The 12,500-nt window shown below is 44.8% G+C and overlaps 1 protein-coding gene across 11 annotated transcripts in view; it reads right to left on the bottom strand.

Annotated features, from left to right (window-relative positions):
* LOC120551888 (receptor-type tyrosine-protein phosphatase mu-like) overlaps positions 1-8,950 on the bottom strand; it is a gene marked incomplete at its 3' end in the record, with an annotated part of 89,867 nt that extends 80,917 nt beyond the window's left edge. For all 11 annotated transcript variants that reach the window (XM_039789452.1, XM_039789453.1, XM_039789454.1 and 8 more), the window contains 1 exon segment: positions 8,774-8,950. In XM_039789452.1, the coding sequence (XP_039645386.1) occupies positions 8,774-8,939 (166 nt within the window).
* Positions 8,951-12,500: the final 3,550 nt, after the last annotated feature.

The raw sequence follows: 12,500 nt of genomic DNA, 5'->3' as shown, positions 1-12,500 counted from the left end.
GACAGAGAGAGAGAGAGACAGAGAGAGAGAGAGAGAGAGAGAGAGAGAGAGAGACAGAGAGAGAGAGACAGAGAGAGGGAGAGAGGGAGAGAGAGAGAGACAGAGAGAGAGAGACAGAGAGAGAGAGAGAGAGAGAGAGAGAGAGAGAGAGAGAGAGAGAGAGAGAGAGAGAGAGAGAGAGAGAGAGACAGAGAGAGAGAGAGAGACAGAGAGAGAGAGAGAGACAGAGAGAGAGATAGAGAGAGACAGAGAGAGAGAGAGAGAGAGAGAGAGAGAGAGAGACAGAGAGAGAGAGAGAGAGAGACAGAGAGAGAGAGAGACAGAGAGAGAGAGATAGAGAGAGACAGAGAGAGAGAGAGAGAGAGAGAGAGAGACTTGAATGTTTGAAGGTGACTTCAGGAGGAAAGGTTTAATTTTTCATTTCCAGGAGATTTAATATAAGAGAGAGACAGAGAGACACACACAGACACACACACACAGACACACACACACACAGACAGACACACAGACACACACACACACACACACAGACAGACACACACACACACACACACACACAGACACACACACACACACACAGACACACACATGGGGGGTATCTAAAAATGTTTTTGATGTGCAATTTCAGTTTTGTGTAATGTGATCATCGTGGATTCAACTGCAAAACTATCATTCATTCATGCATGGCGGGAATTTAAACCTAATTCACTTCAATTAAGATAACTATACTATACTATATACTATACTATATACTATACTACATACTATACTATATACTATACTATATACTATACTATATACTATACTATATACTATACTACATACTATACTATATACTATACTATATACTATACTACAAACCTGATTCCAAAAAGTTGGGACACTGTACAAATTGTGAGTAAAAAAGGAATGGAGTAATTTACAAATCTCATAAACTTATATTTAATTCACAATAGAATATAGATAACATATTGAATGTTGAAAGTGAGACATTTTGTAATGTCATGCCAAATATTGGCTGATTTTGGATGTCATGAGAGCTACACATTCCAAAAAAGTTGGGACAGGTAGCAATAAGAGGCCGGAAAAGATAAGGAACAGCTGGAGGACCAATTTGCAACTCATTATGTCAATTGGCAACATGATTGGGTATAAAAAGAGCCTCTCAGAGTGGCAGCGTCTCTCAGAAGTCAAGATGGGCAGAGGATCACCAATTCCCCCAATGCTGCGGCGAAACATAGTGGAGCAAGATCAGAAAGGAGTTTCTCAGAGAAAAATTGCAAATAGTTTGAAGTTATCATCATCTACAGTGCATAATATCATCCAAAGAGTCAGAGAATCTGGAACAATCTCTGTGCGTAAGGGTCAAGGCCGGAAAACCATACTGGATGCCCGTGATCTTCGGCCCTCAGACGGCACTGCATCACACACAGGAATGATGCTGTGATGGAAATCACAACACGGGCTCAGGAATACTTCCAGAAAACATCGTCGGTGAACACAATCCACCGTGCCATAAAACTCTATAGGTCAAAAAAGAAGCCGTAGCCTATCTAAGCAGGATCCAGGGTCGCAGGCGTCTTCTCTGGGCCAAGGGTCCTTTAAAATGGACTGTGTCAAAGTGTAAAAGTGTTCTGTGGTCAGACGAATCAAAATCGGAAGTTCATTTTGGAAAACTGGGACGCCATGTCATCCGGACTAAAGAGGACAAGGACGACCCAAGTTGTTATCAGCGCTCAGTTCAGAAGCCTGCGTCTCTGATGGTATGGGGTTGCATGGGCAGCCTACACATCTGGAGAGGCACCATCGATGCTGACGGTTACATCCAAGTTGTAGAACAACATATGCTCCCATCCAGACGTCGTCTCTCTCAGGGAAGACCTTGCATTTTCCAACATGACAATGCCAGACCACAAACTGCATCAATCACAATGTCATGGCTGCATAGAAGAAGGATCCGGGTACTGAAATGGCCAGAGATCTTTCACCCATAGAAAACATCTGGCGCATCATAAAGAGGAAGGTGCGACAAAGAAGACCTAAGACAGTTGAGCAACTAGAAGCCTGTATTGGACAAGAGTGGGACAACATTCCTATTCATAAACTTGAGCAACTTGTCTCCTCAGTCCCCAGACGTTCACAGTCTGTTATACAAAGAAGAAGGGATGCCACACAGTGGTCAACATGGCCTTGTCCCAACTTGATGCCATGACATTTAAAATCTACTTATTTTTCCCTTAAAGTGATACATTTTCTCAGTTTTTAACATTTGATATGTCATCTATGTTGTATTCTGAATAAAATATTGAAATTTGACACTTCCACATCATTGCATTCTGTTTTTATTTGGGTGAACCAACTTTTTTGGAATTGGGTTTGTATATATTTTACTATATACTGTACTATACATGCTATTTGTGTCATGAGCATCAAGGCGTGGCTGGGCTGCGGTGCAAATTCAATGTTTAGGATGTTTATGTTAAAACATAACATTATGATATCAAAGATTCAGAGAAAAAATATAAACATTGGAGACCATTAATCGGCGCGCAAAGTCCTTGAAATCCATTCTGCAGTTAGCATCATATAGCCATGGCAAAAAGAAAACCAGGCAGTTTAATTCATCTTGGTTTTTAAGACATTGTGTAGCGATGACGTTAATAACACGACTAATTCACCTGCTGCAAGTCCTGTTAGCACACCTCCCGCTGGGGGGGGGGCAACGCAAGGAGAAGCTGAAGAAATCATGTCCTCTCTGGCTGAATCCATCGTTGTATGAGTACATAACCTATGTGTACTAGTGTAGACGTTTGGTATCATTTCGGGCATTATTAGTGGGGTAACTTACGAGATACATCACTGGGTCCATTAGCCCTATGCTAAGCTATTCAGCTGCTAACGCTACTCTAACTCTCCCAATGTTCGACCCAGGTGAAAGAAGCTTCTGGGGGGGTGTTTGGCTCGAGGTCATGGTGCCAAGGACCCTAGGGTGACATTACTCCGAACCATCACTTTAAGGGGGGGGGGCTGCTCTCTCGCTCCACTTATCTTAGCAAATAACGTAAAAACAACTCCAAACACTGGTGGGATTATTCAGAGAGGACTTTCTCTGGAGGACTGAAGTCAGCTCCTCTCTGATTTCTGAGTTTGATCAGAGATGGAGATAAAAGAAATCACCGTTTCTTGTGCGAGTTGTGAGAGTTCATGGCGAGAGGAAAGCTGTCCCTGACTTCAGGAGGATTCACACAGAGAAACAAATAAATGAATAAAAAGATAAAAATACAGACGGAGAAATGAGAGGCCGAGCGGAGCGTAAACATCAGAGGTGGAAAGAGAGAAAAGAGTGAAATATTCATATGATATCTTTCTAAAAGCCTCGACAAACACCACACACACTTTAATGGATGTTAACACACACAAACACACACACTCACACACACACATACTCACACACACATACAGAGACACACACACAAACACACACACACACACACTCACACACACTCACACACACACACACTCACATACAGAGACACACACACAAACACACACACACACACACACTCACACACACTCACACACACACACACTCACATACAGAGACACACACACAAACACACACACACACACACACATACACACAGACACACACACACATACAGAGACACATACACACACACACATACTCACACACACACACAGACAAACACACAAACACACACACACACACTCACACATACACACAGACACACACACACACACACACACACATACACACGCACATACAGAGACACACACAAACACACACACACACATACAGAGACACACACACACACACACACACACAGAGACACACACACATACAGAGACACACACACACACACACATACACAGACACACACACACACACACACACACACACACAGACATACAGAGACACACACACACATACACACACACACAAACACACACACACACATACAGAGACACACACACTCACACACTCACACACATACACACACACACACACACACACACACATACATACACACAGAGACACACACACTCACACACACACACACACACAGACACACACACTCACACACACACACACACACACACACACACACACACACACACACACACACACACACAGACACACACACTCACACACACACACACACACACAGACAGACACACACAGATACAGATAACATGAGGTACAAGGTAATGGAGCCTTTTATACATTGTCGTGTTTCTTTAGAAATAAACAACGGACAAATAGAGTCTTTAAACTCTTCAGATGTAAAGTTATTCTCTGTCAAAGTGACGTCAGAATGAATGGGAGTCAATGGGATGCTAACGGGAGGTGATGCTAACGGGAGGTGATGCTAACGGGAGGTGATGCTAACGGGAGGTGATGCTAACGGGAGGTGATGCTAACGGGAGGTGATGGCTTGGTGTCAGTACCCGATCCGTTCCACCTGCACGATCCGTTCTGCGCTTGCGCAAGATGTTCCCACGCTAGCCTCCAACTAACGTTAGTTAGCTAATAGCTAATTCGGCGGACCGCTAGGTGATTATAGCGGTCTGCCGTTAGCCTCCCCCGGGAAGCTAACGTTAGTTTAGCTAACGGTTAATTCGGCGGACCGCTAGGTGATTATAGCGGTCTGCCGTTAGCCTCCCCCGGGAAGCTAACATTAGTTTAGCTAACGGTTAATTCGGCGGACCGCTAGGTGATTATAGCGGTCTGCCGTTAGCCTCCACCGGGAAGCTAACGTTAGTTTAGCTAACGGTTAATTTGGCTAACCGCTAGCTGAGACAGCATGTAAACTTTAAAAGACCCTCAAAATAAAACTTTAAAATAAACGTTAACATATATAACAGCTGTTAGGTCAGCTCTACTTTACTTGTGCTCATTTAAAATACAATCACTCAATACTTGTCTTTATTGTTATTACTGTAAAGTCTTAATTTAGCTGTAGCTGCTTCTCCCGTTAAGTTTGACTTAACGTTATTTTAGACTGAATCTAGCTGCAGAAACAACGTAACCAGTGGGGCGGGGCCGGTTATTCCGAGGTGGCCTGAACGCAGCGTTATCGTCTGCGCCTACGTCATGGCATACGGGTCATCTTGCACATGCTCAGAACGGATCGTGCAGGTGGAACGGATCGGGTACTGACACTTGGTAGCATCAGAATGGCGCCATAGGAGGTTCTGGTTCTGGAGAGAAGCTTACCCCCCCCCCCCCCTTGGTGGTACCTTGGGGGGGGACAGCTTCCTGTTTCTCTGCCACCACGCTGAGACGCCTCGCCGGGGTCTAAGACCGAAAGCCTGTCTGACTGAAGGACGCCCTGATTCATTATTAAACACACACACACACACACACACACACACACACACACACACACACACACACACACACACAACACACACACCCAGAGTAACACACACACATACACACACACACACACACACACAGACACAAACACACACCACACACACAGACACACACACACACACACACACACACACACACACAGAGACACACACACACAGACACAAACACACACACACACAGACACACACACACACACACACAGACACACACACACACACACACACACAGACACACACACAGACACAAACACACACACACACAGACACACACACACACACACACACACACACACACACACACACACACACAGAGTAACACACAGACGTTTATAATTCATCGGTGGTAAAATGAATAAATAAAAATGAGTTAAAGACGAGTTATCAGAGCGAACATCATCACACTGATAAGAGTCTGTGTGTGTGTGTGTGTCGTGTGTGATGTAATAATGTGTTCGCTGTTTGTGTCTTGTTGTGTGTGTGTGTTTGTGTGTGTGTGTGCTGTGTGTGTGTGTTAGTGTGTGTGTGTGTGTGTGTGTGTCTGTGTGTGTGTGTGTGTGTGTGTGTGTCTGTGTGTGCTGTGTGTGTGTGTGTGTGTGTGTGTGTGTGTATTATGTGTGTGTGTTGGTGTCTTGTGTGTTAATGTGTTGTGTAAGTGTTGTTTTTTGTGGTGGGTTGTGTGGTGTCTGTGTTGTGTGTGTGTGTCTGTGTTGTGTGTGTGTGTGTGTGTTGTTGTGTGTAGTGTCTGTCTGTGTTTTATTATTATTTGTGTGTGTGTTTTGTGTGTGTGTTTGTGCTATTGTTGTGTGTGTGTGTGTGTGTTGTGTGTGTGTGGTGTGTGTGTGTTTGTTGTCTCTGTTGTTATTGATGTGTGTGTGTGTGTGTGTGTGTGTGTATGTGTGTGTGTCTCTCTATGTGTGTGTGTGTGTATTATTGTGTGTGTGTGTGTGTGTGTGTCCTATGTGTGTCTGTGTGTGTGTGTGTGTGTGTGTGTCTATGTGTGTGTGTGTGTGTGTGTCTATGTGTGTGTGTGTGTGTGTGTGTGTGTGTGTGTGTGTGTGTGTGTGTGTGTGTGTGTGTGTGTGTGTGTGTGTGTGTGTGTGTGTGTGTGATGAAGGAATGTCCCTATAGTATGAACAGGGTGAGGAACCTGGGAAGGAAGGATGTTTCCTGTCATCCTTTCAGAGTTGGTGTGTGACATGCAGCCGTGTGATTGGTCGTCAGACAGGAATGTGTCTATGAAACCCCGGGGTCCCAGTGTGAGGTGACTGAGGCCTGCAGCAGCCGACATGTTGGGACCTGACTCAGGTATGTCCTCGGTCAATAACAGAGCTCACGCTGCGTTCAGCTCGCTGTGCTGCACGCTACTTTCTCTCAAACACGCTCTGAATGGACACACACTCACACACACACACACACACACACACACACACACACACACACACACACATATGCCATGCTATGTTACAGACATTATCAGCAGAACCAAAGGGAAACTCAGAATACAACATGCAGAGTTTAGCCCACTGCTGGTGGTCTGGTCTGGTGTTCTGGTCTGGTGAGAAGTGTTAACAGTCAGACTTGGATTCTGTCTGAAATCAGACCAGAAAACCCTAAAATCAAACATCACGCACACGTCTGGATCTTCAATAACAGAAACTAACCGATAAACGAGAGAGAAGGATGAACTGCAGCAGCAGTCACACTGCTCTGCACCTGGGTCATTAGCACGCTAATCGCTAATCACACGCTGGTTGTTGTTGTTAGTTTACACCCAAAGGGCACACACACACACACACACACACACACACACACACACACACACACACACACACACACACACACACACACACACACAGCCACACACACACACACACACACACACACACACAGCCACACACACACACACACACACACACACAGTCACACACACACACACACACACAGCCACACACACACACACACACACACACACAGCCACACACACACACACACACACACACAGCCACACAAAAAATACACACACACACACACACACACACACACACACACACACACACATATACACACATACACACACATTACACACACACACATACATACACACATACATACACACACACACATAAAATCATCACATACATACACACATACATACACATAATACACACAACCCACACACACATACATCAATAATATCACATACACACATACATAACATAATACAATATCATAACATAATACATACATCATCATCATCATACCACATACATACATATACATCACACATCATTAATAATATCACCAACATCATCATCAATAATACCATCATCATCAATATCATCATCATCATCAATAACATCTATCATCATTACACATTACCAATATCATCATCATCATCATATCATCATCATCATACAATATCAACAATAATAATAATATCATCATCATCATCAATAATAATATCAATAATAATAATCATCATCATTGATACCATACTACCATCATCAATAATAATAATACTACTATCATCATCATCATCATCATCAATACCAATACCATCAATATCAATATCACATCATCATCATCAATACCAATATCATCGTTCATCATCATCATCATCATCATCATCAATACTGTTTCATTAATAATACAATACCACTATCATCATCACTGGTTCACACATCATCATCATCAATATCATTACCATCAACTACCAATATCATCATCATCATCATCATCATCATCAATAATCATCATCATCTATCAATACTACAAATACCAATATCATCATCATCATCATCAACCCACCATATCATCATACCGTCATACAATAATATCATCATCATCATCACTGTTCATACCATCATACATCATAATCATCATAACACATCAAAATTACAAATAATACATCATCATCATCATCATTACAATATCAATATCATCATCATCATCATCATCATCATCATCACGCATAACATCAATCTCACATAATCATCAATGTTACGTCATCATCATCATCGTTACATACCAATACGCACGCCATCAACAAACACCAATATCATCAATATTACCATCATCATCAGCCACATCGCCATCATCATCAATAATATCAGTCCGAGCCATTAGCAGCTAACGAGCTTGGCGCTAACGAAGCCTTAATGACCTCACCGTTCACCATTAGCCACCTGACGAGCTCAGCGCTAACGCTACGCTAATGGCTCCAACATTAACTCCCTAATGAGCTCAGTGTGAGTGTAGCTTAGCAGTTAGCCGCTAGCTGCTAGCAGGGACATTACAGAGAACAGAGAAGCACCAGACCCTCCAGCATCCAATCAGGAAGCAGCAAACGACATCATATCCAGACTGAACCCACCTGCACACTTGGTCCTGGCTCTGAGGGGGGGCCCGGGGTTTCCCGTGCCGCCGTCCAGGGGCCTGGTGAGCAGCACGCTGATCTCATACTCGGTGTCGGGGTCCAGGTGTCCGATCTTGTGCGTGGGCTTGTCCACCGGCGTGGTGTCGATCAGCATGCCCGCCATCGTACGGTACTCCACCTGAAACACCAGCAGGTAGACCTGGGTCACATCCTGGTCCTCACAACCAGGATCACATCCTGGTCCTCACAACCAGGGTCACATCCTGGTCCTCACAACCAGGGTCACATCCTGGTCCTCACAGTTAGACCAGGGTCACATCCTGGTCCTCACAACCAGGGTCACATCCTGGTCCTAACGGTTAGACCAGGGTCACAACCGTGTGTGTGTGTGTGTGTGTGTGTGTGTGTCTGTTTGTGTGTGTGTGTGTGTGTGTGTGTCTGTTTGTGTGTGTGTGTGTGTGTCTGTTTATGTGTCTGTTTGTGTGTGCGTCTGCGTGTGTGTCTGTTTATGTGTCTGTGTGTGTGCGTCTGCGTGTGTGTCTGTGTGTGTGTCTGTTTGTGTGCGTGCGTGAGCGTAGCTTTTGAACTTTTGGTTGAAAGAAACCCAAATGTTCTTGGGTCTGTCACTACCCAAAGTGAGTAGAGGGCAAGTTTGAGTAGCGCATGCGTCACTTTGCGACAAGTAGCCTACAAAATGCTAACGGCGTTTTGAGCTAACGTTTTTATATATGTCAATGGTTAGTAATGAAGTAGCCTACTAGATGCTAACAGCGTTTTTAGCTAACGTTAGCAATCAAACACAACAAAGGCTGTCACTTGAATGGCGTTTTGAGCTAACGTTAGCAACCAATAGATAGCTGAAACGTTTTTGAAATGATTTCCATCTTCTGTTATTGTATGTTAAGAGAAAAGTTTATTTTACAGATTTCACAAATTTCAGTAAGACACGTTATGCCGTAAACAGTTTAAATCTGAACATGCGCTACCTGCACTCTACTCACTTTGGGTAGTGACAGGGTCAAATTTTTAGTTTTTCCAACATTTTTCTAAAACCTTCTGACTTTAATGAGTGAAATATTCCACCATGTGCTCCTAATATTCAGACTTCTTCCTAAAATACGCTGACTGACTATCATTCGTCTCTTTCTGTGAAATCAGGAAACTTCAGCAACTCATGTTTGGACCTTTTGGACAATTTTAAAAATCTGAAACCTGACCGTCTCTCGCTCTCAGGCTTCAACATTTCCGACTCTTCTCTTCTGGCGGCTTTTTCTTGTTTTCTTTAATGATTTTTCCGACATCTTTTCCTTCGCTTTGACGATTCTTTCGATGTTTTTTTCAGCTGCTGCTGCTGCTGCTGCTGCTGCTACTGCTACTGCTACTGCTACTGCTGCTGCTGCTACTGCTGTTAACGCTGCAGCTGCTGCTGCTGCTGCTGCTGCTGCTGCTGCGCTGTTAATGCCGTGCAGCTGCTGCTGCTGCTGCTGCTGCTACTGTTAGCATGCTGCGCTGCTGCTGCTGCTGCTGCTGCTGCTGCTGCTGCTGCTGCTACTGCTACTGCTACTGCTGCTACTACTGCTACTGTTGCTTATGCTGCAGCTGCTGCTGCTGCTGCTGCTTCTGCTGCTGCTGCTACTGCTGCTGCTGCTGCTGCTGCTGCTGCTACTGCTGCTGCTACTGCTGCTGCTGCTGCTACTGCTACTGCTGCTGCTACTGCTACTGCTGCTGCTGCTGCTGCTGCTGCTACTGCTGCTGCTACTGCTGCTGCTGCTGCTGCTGCTGCTGCTGCTACTGCTGCTGCTACTGCTGCTTCTGCTGCTGCTGCTACTGCTGCTGCTGCTGCTGCTGCTGCTGCTGCTGCTACTGCTACTGCTGCTGCTGCTGCTACTGCTGCTGCTGCTACTGCTGCTGCTGCTGCTGCTGCTACTACTGCTACTGCTGTTAATGCTGCAGCTGCTGCTGCTGCTGTTAATGCTGCAGCTGCTGCTGCTGCTGCTGCTGCTGCTACTGCTACTGCTACTGCTGCTACTACTGCTACTGCTGTTAATGCTGCAGCTGCTGCTGCTGCTGCTGCTTCTGCTGCTGCTGCTACTGCTACTGCTACTGCTACTGCTGCTACTACTGCTACTGCTGTTAATGCTGCAGCTGCTGCTACTGCTGCTGCTGCTACTGCTACTGCTACTGCTGCTACTACTGCTACCGTTGTTAATGCTGCAGCTGCTGCTGCGGTTGTTAACGCTGCAGCTGCTGCTGCTACTGCTGCTGCTACTGCTACCGTTGCTGTCGCTACTACTGCTGCTGTTGTACATCGCTGCAGCTGCTGCTACTGCTGCTGCTGCTACTGCTACTGCTACTGCTGCGCACTACTGTTGCTAGTTAATGCAGCTGCTGCTACTGCTACTGCTGCTGCTGCTGCTGCTACTACTACTGCTACTGCTACTGCTGCTGCTGCTACTGCTACTGCTACTGCTACTGCTACTACTGCTGCTGCTACTGCTGCTACTACTACTGCTGCTGCTGCTGCTACTGCTACTGCTACTGCTACTGCTACTACTGCTGCTGCTACTGCTGCTACTACTACTACTGCTGCTACTGCTACTGCTGCTACTGCTACTGCTACTGCTACTACTGCTGCTGCTGCTGCTACTACTGCTGCTGCTGCTGCTGCTAGCCTTGTCTGGACACATGGATGTTTCCCATAAACATAAATATATTCTGATCTGATTACAGCAAAGACAACGTCTGCAGAATAGGCTCCAGAATCTTTCCTTCTGGATTGACAGGTGACATATTTAAATCACATTTATATCCAAACCTCGAGACGTTCAGACATCAACATGTCATTTATTAATATGTATTTGTGTCTAAATGACATTTAAACATCTTTTATATTCTATGTTGTCTGGAAACTCTTCCAACACGCTGGCGTCGGTTCTATTTCTAGCTGCACGCGCTTTCTCAGACGTGCGTGTCACGCAGGCAGCGTACGGACCTAGCGCCCTATATTTAGAGAGTTCGGCCAACTAGTGAATCGAATGTTCTGAGCATACTGTTCATCGATTGGTTCCGAGGTGGTCACATGTTTCATGGACTCCATGTTTGATACCATCTGATTCCCATTGACATAGTGCAGGGAATAGTGGAAACATGTAATCAATTATCTAAGAAAATTACATAAATCACTTAAAAAATGCCCAACTGTTGCACATTTGGCTGCTGTGACAGACAGGGAAGAAACTAAAGATTTCCCCCCCCGAGAACCGAGAAGGTGAAAAGTTTGGGAGCTGTTCATGACTGTGTGAGGTAAACGTCAACTTCTCTCTTCGATATGATAACTAATTACACAGGACACATATAGTAACACCATCATTAATGTGTACATTGCTGAAACAAGTTCTAACACTGCTTTAGAAATGAATGAAGTTTGAAGTTAGCTTTATGCTAGTGTTAGCTTTTTCACTAGCACTCCACGTCCCTAATCGCTAGTGATGTAGCCGTAGTCATAGCAATGGAGTCCAGCTGTCTCTGTTACGTTCATAATGATATCGGAGGGAAAGTGAAACACAGCTTAGACGGGGATGTTGTTTAGACAGCTAGCTACGCCGATGTTTGCTAACGTTAGCGCAACAGCGTTAGCCTAGCCTGCTAGGTAGCTAAATATTACGACTGCCTTTCGGAGTTTCCTAAATCTGCGTCCACGTTGTCAGCATAAGACCTCCTTTTG

Source organism: Perca fluviatilis, chromosome 22, assembly GCF_010015445.1.
Source record: "Perca fluviatilis chromosome 22, GENO_Pfluv_1.0, whole genome shotgun sequence".
Taxonomy (NCBI): domain Eukaryota; kingdom Metazoa; phylum Chordata; class Actinopteri; order Perciformes; family Percidae; genus Perca; species Perca fluviatilis.
The sequence above is the reverse complement of the archived record's forward strand: the minus strand, read 5'-3'. Positions and strand labels throughout refer to the sequence as shown.